This window comes from Pelobates fuscus, chromosome 9 (genome assembly GCF_036172605.1).
Source record: "Pelobates fuscus isolate aPelFus1 chromosome 9, aPelFus1.pri, whole genome shotgun sequence".
Lineage (NCBI taxonomy): Eukaryota > Metazoa > Chordata > Amphibia > Anura > Pelobatidae > Pelobates > Pelobates fuscus.
Window position 1 is genome coordinate 147533390 of NC_086325.1, and position 17579 is coordinate 147550968.

Below are 17579 nucleotides of genomic sequence, written 5' to 3' on the forward strand. Positions count from 1 at the left end.
TCCTGACATAATCATACCGCCAGGGAGGTTAAGGTTAATTCCAATTTCATGGGTTTCAGCTGTTCTTTTGACAGACATTCACATTTATTTTACAGGGTGGCCCATAAGTCCCTACCCATCCATATATCTTATGTATCCAGTCAGTGTATCTGTGTGCTGGTTGGGTAGAGACTTATGGGCCACCCTGTAGTTTAAAGACACATTGCTGGGAGTATTATTGCTGTGGAGCTCTGTTATACAATCAGACACACCAACAATATGGAACTCCTAAAAAAGAGGAACATTTGGATAGAAAAGAGGGACAATGGGAATCCAATTCCTGGTGCCTTAAAAAAATGAGGATTACTGCCACTTTAAAAAATACTTGGCATAGCAGTTATTGTGTATCAGAGACAAAATTTCAGTGTACTAATTGTAATTTAGCAATATAAGATAATTACTCAGGCATCTGAATACTTTTTCAAGGCAGTAACGTGTGTAAATGCTGTAGGTGTGTTTCGGTATGCATCTTCTAATAAGTGTCATTGTAGCTCTACCAACTGTCCCCATGGGTCCTGGGCTGGATTAGCATGTCAGGTGTATGCACAGAATTCATAGGCACCCTCTGCTCTCCCCCCACCCAAAAAAAAAGAAAACACAAATTTAATAAATGGATTAACTGCACAATGCGGTAAACATAAAACATTGAAGTTTAGTATTGGGATACTCTGGGTCTAGAATGCTTAAAGGGAAACTATAGTGCCAGAAAACAAACTTGTTTTCCTGGCACTATAGCTTCCTCCTCTGTCAATAACCCCCTCTGTCACTTACCTGGGTCTAGTGCCGATGTCCCTCGGCGCTGATTCAGCTCCACTCGCGCACCTCCCTCGAAGTCAGACTTTAAATTAGTATTCAAGCATATGGAATAAATTGAAGAATTAAGTATAAAAAAAAAAAAAAACAGAACTTATTTCGTTTACAAAAGTATCACGTGTGACACTACCCCTGTTTGTGATTATGTCACTGTGATAATTGATTTTACATCGCCATGGTAACTTATTGCTATGACATCTGAAAGTGGGTGTGTTTTTTTCTGTTTCTTGTTTCAGAGTTACGGCATATTCTATGATATTATGTATTTGCATGGTTGCCAAATTGGTAAATGACAATTCTGATAAATAATCAGTGATTTATTTTTTCTATACATTCAGTGTGCACTAGGGAGTTTTTGTGTATAAAATAATAATGCAGCAAGACAATCATATATGGATGGAATAGATAAACAAAAAAAATGAGACTCCATTAACTAAATTATTATTATTATATTATTAATTCAGGGTGTCTTTTAAAATAACCTATTTAAAGGAACACTATAGTATACAACTCACTTTTTAGGTCCCAGACTCCTCCCCCCCCTAGTGAAGATTAAAGGTTTTAAACTTACTTTTTCTCCCACACGGCTCTGGTCTTGCCCTGTCTGGTTCTGCCTTAATTGGTTGAGATCATCAATCTTGATGACCTCAGCCAATCCCATGCTTTCCCATCGGAAAGCAATGAGAGGCTGTGAATGGAACTATCATGGGCTGGTAACACGGGGGTTCCAGATTTACTGTTGGAATGTGTGGGTGTCACAGTAAACCCCTGAGAATGAGGACATAGGGGTAGGTTTGAGTTTGAGAGGGAGCCCCTGGCAGATTCACAGTGAACTCCCCTTCTTATGTGTATGTCACCCTGTTATTGGAGGCACAGGGTGACTGAGTAATCCAATCTGACCAGACTTTCACAAACTAATCAGCTATGAGGGGTCCAATGCGCCCGACCGGGACAAACCTAGAAACTGCGGAACTGCCGAGCAGGTAGCAGTTTTGGCACAACTTGCTGAAACTTTAATCAGATGTAGCTCACACCCCCTGCGATGGATAACAGAGCTATTTTGCCAGTTAGAGCGCTTGGGCACGAGCTATCCGGGGATATCAAATGTGTGGAGTTTACTAATGTAAAAAATTATGTTTTTATGGATATCTAGTTAAGGCACCCTGTTGTCTGTAAGCTAATTAAATTAACGGTAATTGATCTGGTTATCTCCCATATATAATTTAGCCAGAGAGGGAACCTATTCTCCCTATAAATATGTGTGCTTTGTGATAATAAATGTGTGTGTTTCACCCGTCACCAAGTTTCGTCTGGTGTTTGGGAAAAGGGCTATTTCACTTCAGTGCTCTCTTCTCCAGCGAGAGGGAACTTTTAAAGGAACACTATAGTCACCTAAATTACTTTAGCTAAATAAATCAGTTTTAGTGTATAGATCATTCCCCTGCAATTTCACTGCTCAATTCACTGTCATTTAGGAGTTAAATCACTTTGTTTCTGTTTATGCAGCACTAGCCACACCTCCCCTGGCTATGACTGACAGAGCCTGCATTGAAAAAAAAACTGGTTTCACTTTCAAACAGATGTAATTTACCTTAAATAATTGTATCTCAATCTCTAAATTGAACTTTAATCACATACAGGAGGCTCTTGCAGGGTCTAGCAAGCTATTAACATAGCAGGGGATAAGAAAATCTTAATTAAACAGAACTTGCAATAAAGAAAGCCTAAATAGGGCTCTCTTTACAGGAAGTGTTTATGGAAGGCTGTGCAAGTCACATGCAGGGAGGTGTGACTAGGGTTCATAAACAAAGGGATTTAACTCCTAAATGGCAGAGGATTGAGCAGTGAGGCTGCAGGGGCATGTTCTATACACCAAAACTGCTTCATTAAGCTAAAGTTGTTCAGGTGACTATAGTGTCCCTTTAACAGAATACTGGAGCCCAACATTATAAATATAGATATTATAAAGCAATACAATGTCATGAAAAGGGTTATAGTAACTTTTTGATTAGTTTTGGCCCAGACTTTGCAATTCTCTGGACATTACCTTAAATGTCAAAGTGTAGTTAAAGGGGGATATTCACTAAATTGTGCATTTTCAGACATTCATCTGGGAACAGCAACATGTAGGCTAAAATAGCCTAACTGTAAATATAAATTTCTGATTCAACTTCAACTATTTTTTACTTAAATTTGCAGTTAGAGGGGGCGGAGCTAGCTGCCGACAAGCGCGGACGCACAGTGAAAAGCTCCGTGCTACACTGAGCCAAATACCTGATTTTTCGGCGGAAATTGGGCACCTACCTCTCCCAAACCTCACCCAACGGTCGAGGAGAAGATAATGGGCAAGAAAAATAAAAAAACGAGGCCGGACAAAACCCCTCTTAGCCGCGATATCGGCAAACTCTTGCGAAACTCACAGAAGGCCGCATGGGAGAAAATGGCGCTGGGGGAAGATGGGTACTCCGACTCCTCAGGAGACTTCTACCCAGATCTGGAAGAAGGCGCATTGGTAACTCAGCCCACAGGGCACAAGATCAAAGCCCCTCCAACAGGAGAACCGGTGACTGCAGCCTTGCTGACAAAAATGTTCACGGAACTCAGGCAGAACTTAGCTTCCGACCGAGCAAACTTTAAAGAGGCCATTGAGGGGACCACCACGAGGCTCACCCATCTAAAGCTAAGTCCCAAGACACACGCCTGAATAACCTGGAACAAAAAATATCAGACCTCCACAAACAACACCTTGGCACAGCAGAGAAGGTGGAGGCCATGGAGGACCACAGAAGGAGGAACAATTTAAAGGTTAGAGGGGTACCAGATGACATAGGCCTAGCTGACCTCCCACACTATGTGAGGCGCCTAATAGCAACACTACTGCAACCCAAACAGGCAAAAAACGTAAAACTAGATGGACTGTTCCGCCTGCCCAGATCGGCGAACGCACCCCCAACCGCCACGGCTGACATTATTGTAAAATTCCAAAGCCACCAAGATAAGACCGCTGTCCTAGCAGCGACCCGAGGGAAGACCCCTCTGTCATTCGAGGACTCTCAATTGCTGCTGTTTCATGACCCAACGAGAAGTACACTAGACTGGCGCAAATCGCTTCAACCAAGCCTACAACACCTGAGATCCAACAACATCCAGTACCGCTGGGGAACACCGAGACTCATTACCTTCACCTTCCAAGGGACGGCCTACCGGGCACGAAGCCCACAGGAACTAGACACTCATCTGGGCCAGCTGGGCCTGACGGCTCCGCGAACAGAGCCCAGGACCACCTCAGCCAGGCTAGATCCCGCCTCAGCAAAGGAATTCATACCCAGGTCGTCTCAACGTGCCACACCAGCAGGCAACACAACCTGAACTCACCGCACCAAGCTGACTACTTGACACCCTCAAGGATGCCACGGATTCCGCCACTAAAATCAGTGACTATATTTACCAAGTTACAATTGTGTTTTATTGTTCCCCTTTTTGCTTGATGGTGTACATTCTGACATGCCGCACCTGAGATTAAAATCCCTAGCATCTTAAGAATCCAGACATGCTAGAGTAGGCCGCTGTTTCACCTTGTTCACAGTTTTTTTTTGTTTTGTTTTTTACTCAAGCAGTCTTAGGCAACGCGCAAGCATATAACGCGGATGCAGTTCAGGGAGACTCATTCTAACTCTAGCTCTGATCCCCCCCCCCATCTCCCTTTTTTATGCTAGCCAATATGTTAACTCAAGACTACAAATCCCCAGAGGGGGCTTTTCTCCCCCCTGGCGTACTCAAGTCTATGAGAGACATTATGTTATTGTTATTTTTATGGCTATATACCACTCATGTACCCAGGGGGACTTATTTTTGTTATATTAATATGTTGACTGACATGCTTTAAATAATCCAACACCCACTCAGCATGGGACTGAGTCAGGGCCGGCGCGTCCATAAGGCGCACAGGCGGCCGCCTTAGGGCGCACCGGCTCTGGGGGCGCAAAATTCCAGTGACCGGCAGGAGGGAAGTGCTCCCTCCTGCCAGGTCACCTCCTGGATCCCCAGCGCGGCGTCCGGCTGAACTGGATTACGAGGTGGCGAGGGAGGTCTGATCTCTCTGACCGGCTCCCTCGTGCGCCTTTTGCTGATGCCGCGGGAGCCGGAATATGACGTCATGTTCCGGCTCCCGCGGCATCAGAAAACAGCCTGCGAGGGAGCCGGTCAGAGAGATCAGACCTCCCTCGCCACCTCGTAATCCAGTTCAGCCGGACGCCTCCCAGCAGCCCCACTGGACCACCAATGAGAGACCCACGCCAGCTCTCCAGGTAGGGAGGCTGGGTGGGAAATTTAAATTTAATTTACATTATTTAATAATATAATAATAATAATGTATTACTGTGAGTGTCTGTGAGTTTGTGTGTCTGTGAGTTTGTGTGTGAGTATGTGTGTGTCTGTGAGTTTGTGTGTCTGTGAGTTTGTGTGTGAGTATGTGTGTGTGTGTCTGTGAGTGTGTGAGTGAGTGTGTGTGTGTGTGTGTGTGTGTGTCTGTCAGTGTGTGTGTGCATGTGAGTATGTGTGTCTGGGAGTGTGTGTGTGTTCGAGTATGTGTCTGTGAGTTTGTGTGTGTGTGTGAGTATGTATTTTTCTGTATGCCTGTCTGTATGTATGCATCTGTATGACGGTATGCCTCTGTATGTATGTGTCTGTATGTCTTGTACGTATGTTTCTGTATGTCTCTGTATGCATGTATGTAACTGGATGTATGTTTGTCTCTGAATGTCTGTATATATGTCTCTGTATGCCTGTATGTAACTGTATGCCTTTATGTCTCTGTATGTACGTATGTGTGTGTCTGTGTGTCTCTGTATGCCTGTATGTCTTTGTATGCATGTTTCTGTATGTATGTATGTGTCTGTATGACGGTATGCCTCTGTATGTATGTATGTGTCTGTATGACGTTATGTCTCTGTATGCATGCATGTATCTGTATGTGTGTATGTCTTTGTATGCCTGTATGTATGTATGTATGTGTCTGCATGCCTGTATGTCTCTGTATGTATGTTTCTTTATGCCTGTATGTCTGTATGTATGTGCCTGAATGTCTTTGTATGTATGTTTCTGTATGCCTGTCTGTATGTATGTGTCTGTATGACGGTATGCCTCTGTATGCATGTATGTCTTTATATGCCTGCATGTCTCTGTATGCATGTATATCTCTGCTTGTATGTCTCTGACTGTATGTGTCTGTATGTCTCTGTATGATTATTTCTGTCTTTGTATGACAGTGTACCTGTATGACTTTGACTGTGTGACTGAAAAATGATGCCTGTGTGCCTGTGGCTTGGGAGGAAAGACACACAGGTGAAGATGCATTTTTTTTTTTTTTAATGAGGGTTGGGGGCGCAAAAATGCATCTTCGCCTGTGTAACTAAAAATCCTAGCACCGGCCCTGGACTGAGTCCCAGCCATTACCTACATACATCTTAACGCATGCGAACTTTACGGGCGACGGCCCACACACTGTTTTGTATTGCAATATTACCATGCTGAGTGACCAAAATAAGCTTGTTTTACTACTAACCTCTACACGATTCACAAGTGTCTAAGACACTATTATCTACCTACTCAGCGGATAGGCTTATACAGACACACACACTATGGCTTACACTATACTACTATTCACTCTTCTTCAATTACAAAAAAAAAAAAAAAAATGCACTATTTCTCCATGCCATACAACTGTTTTTCTACAACTATGTAAAATCTGGCATTAGCTGTTGTGGCATTGCTAGCGAAAATGTCATTTGTCTTATCTGTGCATGACAAAAATAAAGAATTTAAAAAATAAATAAAAAATTTGCAGTTACAGAATTCGTGGCAATTCAAAGTTTAACAAAGAACCAAAGGCCTTTATTTAATAAACACTACATTGTAGGTGAATAAACGCCAACATTTAGGGGGAAAAAAATGCGGATTTGTAAAGAAATTCCAGCTATAATCTCAGCTGAGTTAGTTGCAATACAATTTTCAATTTGGGGTTTAATGAATAAACAGACAATGATTGTGAATTGTAAACCAAATTGAGAACCCTAGGCTAAACTAATGTATATAATATAAATCTCCAACTCAGCTATACTCTGTAATTGAGAATAACCCTGCTCATATGTTTTTGAACAATATTTCTCATTTATAACCCCTCTGTGCTGTACTGATATTTGTGTGTGTACATGATCCTTGAGCTCTGGAATTTGACATCACTGTCCTTGGGTCCACTCCATGTCGTAAAGAAGACCTTGGGCCAGAAGTCCTTAGTTCATCTCTATGTTGTAGTGAAATCCTTCAGAATTAGGCAATATTTATTGGCTAATGACTAGAGGTACTGATCAATATCATTGCATTTACTCTTTGACATTGTTCTTAGGTGGGACAGTACATATAAAAGTGATTAAAGGAACACTATAGTCACCTAAATTACTTTAGCTAAATAAAGCAGTTTGAGTGTATAGATCATTCCCCTGCAATTTCACTGCTCAATTCACTGTCATTTAGGAGTTAAATCACTTTGTTTTTGTTTATGCCGCCCTAGCCACAACTCCCCTGGCTATGATTGACAGAGCCTGCATGAAAAAAAACTGGTTTCACTTTCAATCAGATGTAATTTACCTTAAATAATTGTATCTCAATCTCTAAATTGAACTTTAATCACATACAGGAGGCTCTTGCAGGGTCTAGCAAGCTATTAACTTAGCAGGGGATAAGAAAATCTTAATTAAACAGAACTTGCAATAAAGAAAGCCTAAATAGGGCTCTCTTTACAGGAAGTGTTTATGGAAGGCTGTGAAAGTCACATGCAGGGAGGTGTGACTAGGGTTCATAAACAAAGAGATTTAACTCCTAAATGGCAGAGGATTGAGCAGTGAGGCTGCAGGGGCATGTGCTATACACCAAAACTGCTTCATTAAGCTAAAGTTGTTCAGGTGACTATAGTGTCCCTTTAAGAAGTCATTTACATTTTGTATCAGTTAATCCCAAAGTCATCCTGGTGAAAAGTGATGCATAATAGTAATCTCAGAGAAAGCTCACTGGTATTGGTGTTCAAGAATAATACATGCCCCCCCAACAGTCTTGCTTTAAGCTGGACAGTCACAATTTCAGGTCCTTTCCTGCTTTAATTCCCTGGTGTCCCAGTGTGAGCACAGGCAGCCCCTTCCCCGCTCACCAAGTTCCGGTTCTCCCCTTTGGATTGTTGGGATGTATGATAATATGATTTGGAGACTAACCACAGCTGGAATGCCTCAGGTGACTGACCTCTGGCCTAAACAGTGCAGCACACGGATACATTAATTGTTACCCATGTTGCTATTTTTTTTTACCTGTTCCAGGTTTGCAATTTTCATGGTGCCTATGCCAGCTGTGATTTTCAAAGAGATGATGTAGTGAGAGACAATTAACACAATTATGTGTGGTTGTTAGTGTAAAGTGCGGCGTTGAATGTGCATGTCGTTCCTGACTGTACTGGTTTGTGTGCAGAGTGGAGACTTTGTGTGGATTGCAATCAGTGCAACGTTCGTGCTAAAAGGAATTTCACGAAAAGTTATGCAATGAGTTTGCAGAGGTATGTGGAAGGTGAACAGAAACTCCCAATGACATGCTTTAAAAGCTGTTGCTACATAGTATGTCTTCACATCAAGTATTTATTAATATTTTACACATGCCGGGTCGTATACTAAGATTTACATTTTCATGAATTCACCAGCTAATGTCTAATGTAAGGCCAATGTATAGTTTTGTCCTCAAATGAGCAATTAAGAAGGAGAGGGAGTTGGATATCGTCTTGAATGGACGCATGTTACATGGGGCTCTGTAAACTTTTGGTTTAATTTCCTTAATTTATTCACGCTCTGTAGTCTTTGCACTTTGGAAACCCTAATGATATCATGGTAGGGAGTTACTCAAAACATAACCTGTCTTCATTTGGAAGGAATCGGTAGGTACATCAACATGGTCTCCAGTGGTCACTTACCTACTCATCGTCTCTGGACTCACTCATTAGACATCTTCCATGAACTCACTCATTAGATCAGCACTGGTTCATCTTACAGAGCGGTGAGATCCAACCTTGCCCGCTATATATACTATTGACTGAATTTTTGCTTTTTTATTTTTATTTTTTTACTTTATACAGTTTTTTTCTTCTGCTTTTTTTGCCACAATCTTCTACATGGATTACATATATACACTCTAACCAGTGGACTGAATATTGATATTTTTTTGATTTTCTCAACTTTTTTCTTCTGTTATCCCATACGTGTTTGTGCATACATTGCTACTTACATATATCAGGAGGTGGATCCACTGGGATTATCTTTTGTCGCTATTTATATGTTGTATATGTATAGGTTTATTTCCGCATAGCTGTTCCTGTATACCTTGCTATATAGGCATAGGATCAGGTGATTTATGGGCTATATATACATGGTGGCCCTTCTTTCCCCTTCCATAGGAATGAATAGGGATGTTTTGATGTTCCTTTGAACAAAATCTAAATACATTTTTTTTTGCATTTACTGGAGTGCGATGTGTATATATATATATATTTTTTTTTTTATATTTCTTATTATTTGAGTTGCATTCCTGGAGGCCTACCAGACTGTTGCAGATGGAGAGGTGGCCAATCTCATTACTCACCTCTGCACACCTGTTTCTTGAAGGTGAACAAGCGCCCTGTATCCCACCCCCTCAGCTATCCTGTACCTGAAAGAGGGACAGAGTTCTGAGAAAGAACACACCAGCCGCCGAGAGAGTAGGTCAAGATGGTTTCTGCTGTGATGCAACAGTACACCAGCTGCATTTCTACACTCGATAGAGATGTGGACTCTGATATTACACAACTTATCTATAGCCGAATCTCCAACCCACCTCCTGGCCACCATGGTGGATGAGACTACCTTAGCAGAACTAAAAGCACAGAAAATGGCGTCAGGGCTGCACTGAAACAGAAAATTTAGCGGACAACGTGACTTTGCAGGAGCACATGAAAGAGGAAGATCCTGTTATGCCGCCATGCTCAATAATTGCCCTGAAGGCCCCGAAGAGAATGGACATGAACTTTTCGTTAATCATAGAAAACAGGAGCAGATTTATCTATCTTGGCAACCAGGCAATAATGGCACCACTACCTGGGGCATTAAAATATGTCTGCCTTTCTAATTGGAAGAACACCTGCTCCTGCAGCCCATTCCTTTCATTAAGTTCAGAGCAATCGGAGTAGGCTGTGAACTTTGCCATTCACAAAACGTGGAGGACTGTCCTTTATGTTATTTTATTTAGAGATCCTAGCAAATTAGTCACTTTTGGTCAAAGGGTAACGGAAGACAGCAGAAGTTTGTTTTTTTATAAGCTTCATATATTATGGGCTATTTTGTGGTATACTGCTTTTTCCATCCAGGGCATTCTAATAAACATCTAGTAGAAACCTATAGCCTCAGAGTATTTGAGTTGAACACATGTTTATTAAACTATATTACTTTATTTAGCAACTGTTCTTCACACGCCTTATGCTTTAAGAAAAAAAAAATTTTTTTGGGGTTATAGTTAGAATCTTTATCAGATGTAAAAAATTGGCAATTTCTCAACATTTCACAGTTAACTGTGTAAACCTGAAGGTTGTTCTAGGACTCAGTAGCATGAAATCAGCAGGACACATTAAAGCAGTTTCAACGTTCAATATCTCCCAGAGTTCCCAAAGGCAAATGAAGGGCACTTTCTGTTTGGAAAAATAGTTTGAGCTATTAGGCAGGGCATTGCCAAGAATTTAGTTTAGACAAATTTATAACCTATTGATAGCTATTTATGTAGTTGGGTGAGAACAAGTATTTTATTGATACAGATTAACTGAGAAACATTTATTACAGTTTAAACAGACATTTTACTGTCCGTTGCATTTGCTTTACTGTTCTTTGTTATTTACTAGGCCAGGCCTCCCAACTGTCCCGATGTTGGCAGGATAGTCACGATTGTTGTTTTTTGTGTTTTGTAATTCGTTTTTTTTTTTTTTTTTTCAACTCTTTATTTAAATGTCGACTGGCACATTTAATCATATTTCTTTTGGCCTACGCAGAGGCCCCATCAATAGGATCATCTTAAAAGTTGCAATACAGAAAGGAAGGGTACGTTAGTGTTGTAATTCGGTTTTTATTGAAGGTTTTGACAATAGACACATAGAACAATAAGACATGTTGGATGGGACACGCAGGTCTCCGTCATAGCAAAATCATGAGCATTACGTTTGTGTGACATGCGTTCTCATGAGGTACGTGGATATGGCTAGATTATCTCTCTGAGTGTTTTAGCCTGTGGGCTCCGTTTTTACACTTCCCCAAGACCTCATTCCACTCCCTTAGGTGTTATGTAGTCCGTCACCGTTTCACTAGGCTGTTCTCATGCGTTTACCCATGTTTTGGACCTGAGGCCCATCCCACATATAGTGTGCGCTCCTATTCTGACTTGTCGGTCATGCCCGCCCATTTGCTCTGCTTGGGGTATAACTGTCATCTTCATTTTAGGTACGGTAGGGTGTAGAGGTGTGTGAGTGGTGTTGTGTGTGATTAATGGTATTGTGGCTGTGTATATGATCATTGCCTCTTCCTCGTTCAATGTGTTATGGGTTACAGCTATATGTGTTGCGTGTCTTGTAGGGTGCCAATGTGTCCGTTGAGTGGGTAGGTGTCTCTGGTCATTTCTCCTTTTGATAGTCACGATTGTTGTGTGCTGTCTCAATCTACTTCCCTGGTGTCCCACTTTTGACATGCCAGTTAATCAGGTGGACCCACCCTCTTTCTGGATGTGTCTGCTCTCATTCTCGGGACACCAGAGTTTGGATGTATGCTGAACCGCCTTAACATTGATGCAGTCTGCAGATAATTTCCAATTTGTAACTCATCTGAATCAGCCTGACTGGCCCTAAAAGTCCACCAAACGTCTAGCAACTGGTTCCACCAAAACACCCAGTGAGTAAATAGTTAAACAATGAGTAAATGTATAGGGTTATTTACTTAATGTAGAATTGTTGGGAATTCAAAGTGAATTTCAAATTTAAGACTAAAATAGGTGTCCTGAAATGTTTCAACAGCCACTAGAGGTGGAATTAACCCTGGCAGGTAATTGTTGCAATTTATCAAAGACTGAAATAATTAAAATTACAGAGTTAAGGGACCTAGAATGCTGCACCCAGACCACAATGAGCTGAAGTGGTTGTGTGCCTATAGTGTCCCTTTAACCCCTTCCCGACCGCGGACGTATCAGGTACGTCTGGCAGAAAACAGTCCATAATGACCTTGGACGTACCTGGTACGTCTGCACCTATTTTGAGCTCTGGAAGCTCTGATAGTATAGCAGTGATGTACTGCATGTGATGAGTGCCTTGAGGGGTCCTGGCACTCCGTGCATATAAAATAATATATATAAAAAAATAAATATAAAATAAAGAAAATGATCAATATTAACTCCCCCCCCCTTTTTTTTTCGAAAGGCAGTGAATCATGGGGCTTCTGGGGGCGTCCCTAGCATGCCGCATCATAAGGGGCAGGCTGGAGTCATACAATCACAGCTTGCCCCATTAGCAATTTCATCCCAAGTGTGTTCCCCATTTCTCTGATTAGTGTGGATCTGCCTCCCTCTCTTCACTTGTGTTTTAGTGTGTGAGAGAGAGAGAGAGAGAGATCTGTGGTTTAGCTAGAGAGATTTAGGTATTTATAGGTAGGGATTTGTAAAATCTTGAGACCCAAAGGCTCTTTTCAGAGCCATTAACCCCTGTCTTGCCAGTGATCACTATAATCACTGGCTCTTGCACAGCAGATCTTTTCTGCTGTTTGTGCCTTTTTTTTAGGGGTTCATTTTTTTGTGATCTTTTTTGAGACCCAAAAGCTCTTTTCAGAACGATTAACCCCTGCCCTGCCAGTGATCACTATACAGATCACAGGCTCTTGCACAGCATCACTTATTTTGCTGTCTGTTCATTTTTTCAGGGGTTATTTTTTTTTTTTTTTTTGTGACAGGTCACTAAGTAAAGCAATTGTGATCATGGCACACGGGTCACGGAAGACAACCCGCGCTGAGCAGTCATATGCCACCCTTGCGCTAGAGTCTGACACGTCTATGTCAGACTCTGACCCTGATTTTGACCCTGCCAGGTGCTCAGATACATCATCACTCGATACAGTGTCTACTGCTAGTGATGTATCTGGTGATGTTGTATCTGTGCCTGCTAGTCCCCCTGCCAGAAGGAGACGTGCTGCTCCAGCTGGCAGAACTGCTGAGGAGTGGGTAGTGCCTCATAACCAGAGGCCAGACATCCCATCCTTTACTGCAAATCCTGGCATTAATTTGGATGTCACAGGATTTAGCCCTCAGCAGTTTATGGAGGTGTTTCTGGGCGATGATGTATTGGGGAACATTGTCGCCCAAACTAATTTATATGCCCATCAATTCCGAGCTAAAAAAACGGACTCTTTTTTGGCAAAGCAGCAATGGGCCCCCATCGATGTGCCAGAATTTAAAAGATTCTGGGCATTGACTATGCTGATGGGCATCATAAAGAAGCCCTCCATCCGCTCCTACTGGAGCAGTAGCCCCATCTGCTCTACCCCCATTTACTCCCAATGTATGTCGAGGAAGAGGTATGAAATGATTCTGCATTTCATGCACTTCAGCGACAACAGCCTGTGTCCCCCTAGGGAGCATCCCCAGTTTGACAGGCTGTATAAAATCCGCCCCCTGATTACCCACTTTGCTGCCAGGTTTGCAGAGGCTTATACACCTGGAAGGAATATATGCGTGGATGAATCCCTGATGAAGTATAAGGGAAGGCTGGGATTCAAGCAGTATGTTCCTTCCAAGCGCTCTAGGTATGGTGTAAAGATGTATAAGCTCTGTGATAGCGAGACTGGGTATACTCAGGCCTTCTGGGTGTACGAGGGAAAGGATAGCCACCTTGACCCTCCAGGTTGCCCAGAACATATGGGAACCAGTGGCAAGATTGTCTGGGACCTGATATTCCCCCTGATGAACAAAGGGTACCACTTGTATACTGACAATTTTTATACAAGTGTCCCTTTGTTCAAGCTACTGTACTGTTTTGATACAGTAGCTTGCGGCACAATTAAAAAGAACAGCACAGGTTTCCCAGGACAACTTGCACGCACCCGGCTACGGAGGGGGGAGACCTCAGCTCTGCGCCAAGAGGAGCTGTTGGCAGTTAAGTACAGAGACAAGAAGGATGTGTACCTTCTTACCACCATCCACACTGAGGGGACTGTGGAGGTCCCTGTACGTGGCAGAGCTGAGAGAACGAGGAAGCCAGTGTGCATCAAGGCCTATAACCGTCATATGGGTGGGGTTGATCTGGCAGATCAGCTGCTGCAGCCCTACCTAGTTATACGAAAGACAAGGGCCTGGTACAAAAAGGTTGCAATCTACCTAATGCAGATTGCAACCCACAACGCTTTCTTGTTGTTCAAAAAAGCAAACCCCGGGACGCAACTGAGATTTTTACAGTTTCAGCTCCAGATCATTTCGGGGATTTTGTACCGTGATGCACCTGCTCCCCGGGCGGTGATGGGAGAGAGCAGAGTTGGGGCTACACATTTTATTTTTAAAATCCCCCCTACTGCGGCAAAACAGAGTCCCCAAAAAAGATGCAGGGTCTGTTCTAAGAGGGGGCAGAGAAAAGACAGTGTATATTACTGTCCTGATTGCCCTGGGCAGCCTGGACTCTGCATTGGAGACTGTTTCAAACGATACCACACGCTGGCCCATTTTTAATTTATTTTTTGCCGTTCAGTTATTTTTTTTTGGTGTCTTTTTCTTTGGGGGGGGTTGTTACATTTACCCCGTGCATGGGGGGCATGGGTGTCCTTAGGAGGCCTCGCAGAAAACAACCCTGTAAGGGGTCCGCGGGCGGCTAGTAGGGGAGGCTGCTCGCAACTCGCAGCACTCACCCTCAGTCCATCGCCGCCCGCGGTCTCCCCTCCTCCTACCTGTCGGCGAGCGGCGTCTCCTCTCCGCCGCTCGCATCCGTCACGCCTCCCAGCGGCAGCATGTATAACGCTGCACGCTGAAAGGTCGTTGATTTATGCAAACGCCGGGGTCACGTGAGTGACCCGGCGTTAAAGCAACAGTACCACAATCACAGTGGGAGGCTTAGATATCTCCCACATGTGATTGTTAATTCTGATTGGAAGTTATCCAATCAGAATTTAACCTAGGGTATTTATACTCACCTTTCCTGTTCCTCCCTGCCCTGTTGTGGTCTTTGCTGTATAGTATTGATTCTGAACTTGTGATTTGTGGTTACGTACTCTCTGGCTTGTTAAGCTGACTTTGTGACTTTCTCCTACCCTTTGACCTCGGCTTGTTTCTCGTTATTCTGTTTTCTGGTTCCCCTGACTATTCTGTGTGTGCTTAGCCCGGCCACTCTAAGGTCCGGTACGGCACCTTTTCTGTGTGTGTGTGTGTGTGTGTCTGTTAGCGTGTTAGGTTCCCGGAATCGTGATAAACCCGGGGTGTGTTCCACAGTCAAAAAGCGGTGTGCGTGTCTACGTTTCAAGTATGTACCCTTTTGTGGCGATATATAAAACTGGGGTATGTGTTAAGCCCCAAGCTAAAGATAGGCCTATCAGAAGACATACTCTCAATTTCAACTCAAATGGCAAGTCATTCAGTTGTTACCGTACCTTCCCCAAATCCTGGCAGACCTATGCATGGGGGGGGCATGGGTGTCCTTAGGAGGCCTCGCAGAAAACAACCCGGGGTGTGTTCTTGCAATAACCAACAGCGGGCTCTCCTAAATCACAGTCAAATAGCGGTGTGCGTGTGTAAAATTGAGGATTGAACAGTTACCTCCACACACGTTCTTCAACTTGTTTTATCTTTTTTCTGGCTAAAAAAAAGTTGCATCAAAGCACTCCACATACATGCAATACCTCGGGGTGTCTACATTTCAAGTATGTACCCTTTTGTGGCGATATATAAAACTGGGGTATGTGTAAAGCCCCAAGCTAAAGATAGGCCTATCAGAAGACATACTCTCAATTTCAACTCAAATGGCAAGTCATTCAATTGTTACCGTACCTTCCCCAAATCCTGGCAGACCTATGCATGGGGGGGGCATGGGTGTCCTTAGGAGGCCTCGCAGAAAACAACCCGGGGTGTGTTCTTGCAATAACCAACAGCAGGCTCTCCTAAATCACAGTCAAATAGCGGTGTGCGTGTGTAAAATTGAGGATTGAACAGTTACCTCCACACACGTTCTTCAACTTGTTTTATCTTTTTTCTGGCTAAAAAAAAGTTGCATCAAAGCACTCCACATACATGCAATACCTCGGGGTGTCTACGTTTCAAGTATGTACCCTTTTGTGGCGATATATAAAATACCTCCACACACGTTCTTCAACTTGTTTTATCTTTTTTCTGGCTAAAAAAAAGTTGCATCAAAGCACTCCACATACATGCAATACCTCGGGGTGTCTACGTTTCAAGTATGTACCCTTTTGTGGCGATATATAAAATACCTCCACACACGTTCTTCAACTTGTTTTATCTTTTTTCTGGCTAAAAAAAAGTTGCATCAAAGCACTCCACATACATGCAATACCTCGGGGTGTCTACGTTTCAAGTATGTACCCTTTTGTGGCGATATATAAAACTGGGGTATGTGTTAAGCCCCAAGCTAAAGATAGGCCTATCAGAAGACATACTCTCAATTTCAACTCAAATGGCAAGTCATTCAGTTGTTACCGTACCTTCCCCAAATCCTGGCAGACCTATGCATGGGGGGGGGGGCATGGGTGTCCTTAGGAGGCCTCGCAGAAAACAACCCGGGGTGTGTTCTTGCAATAACCAACAGAGGGCTCTCCTAAATCACAGTCAAATAGCGGTGTGCGTGTGTAAAATTGAGGATTGAACAGTTACCTCCACACACGTTCTTCAACTTGTTTTATCTTTTTTCTGGCTAAAAAAAAGTTGCATCAAAGCACTCCACATACATGCAATACCTCGGGGTGTCTACGTTTCAAGTATGTACCCTTTTGTGGCGATATATAAAACTGGGGTATGTGTTAAGCCCCAAGCTAAAGATAGGCCTATCAGAAGACATACTCTCAATTTCAACTCAAATGGCAAGTCATTCAGTTGTTACCGTACCTTCCCCAAATCCTGGCAGACCTATGCATGGGGGGGGGCATGGGTGTCCTTAGGAGGCCTCGCAGAAAACAACCCGGGGTGTGTTCTTGCAATAACCAACAGCGGGCTCTCCTAAATCACAGTCAAATAGCGGTGTGCGTGTGTAAAATTGAGGATTGAACAGTTACCTCCACACACGTTCTTCAACTACTGTGGGGTGTAAACTTTTCAAATATATGCACGCTCATGGCAAGAAAATACATTGGGATATCTGATAAGGCCCTCAAAACAAGATAGGCAAACAAGATATATAAAATTTGAAAAACGCATATCAGACATTTTGCTTTGCACCCCCCCAGTGAACCCGACAAACGTATGCATGAGTGTTATCGCTGTACTCGGGAGATGATGCCAAGTACATATTGTGGTGTCCTTTGGCAGTAACACCTAACAGGAGCTTTGAATCTATGCACAAAGTAGAATGTGTGAGTGAAAAATAACACCACAAAAACGTTTGACAGAGACTGGTGGTAGAATTAGTGCATGTAAAGTGTTCAAATGCCACC

At 43.0% G+C, this 17579-nt stretch overlaps 1 protein-coding gene across 1 annotated transcript in view; it reads left to right on the plus strand.

Moving 5' to 3' along the window:
• The first annotated feature begins 3292 nt into the window (after positions 1-3292).
• LOC134573693 (protein Niban 2-like) overlaps positions 3293-17579 on the plus strand; it is an 85007-nt gene continuing 70720 nt past the window's right edge. Inside the window, exon 1 of the mRNA XM_063433475.1 lies at positions 3293-3415. Within this exon, the coding sequence (XP_063289545.1) occupies positions 3293-3415 (123 nt within the window). The remainder of the gene's footprint in view (positions 3416-17579) is intronic.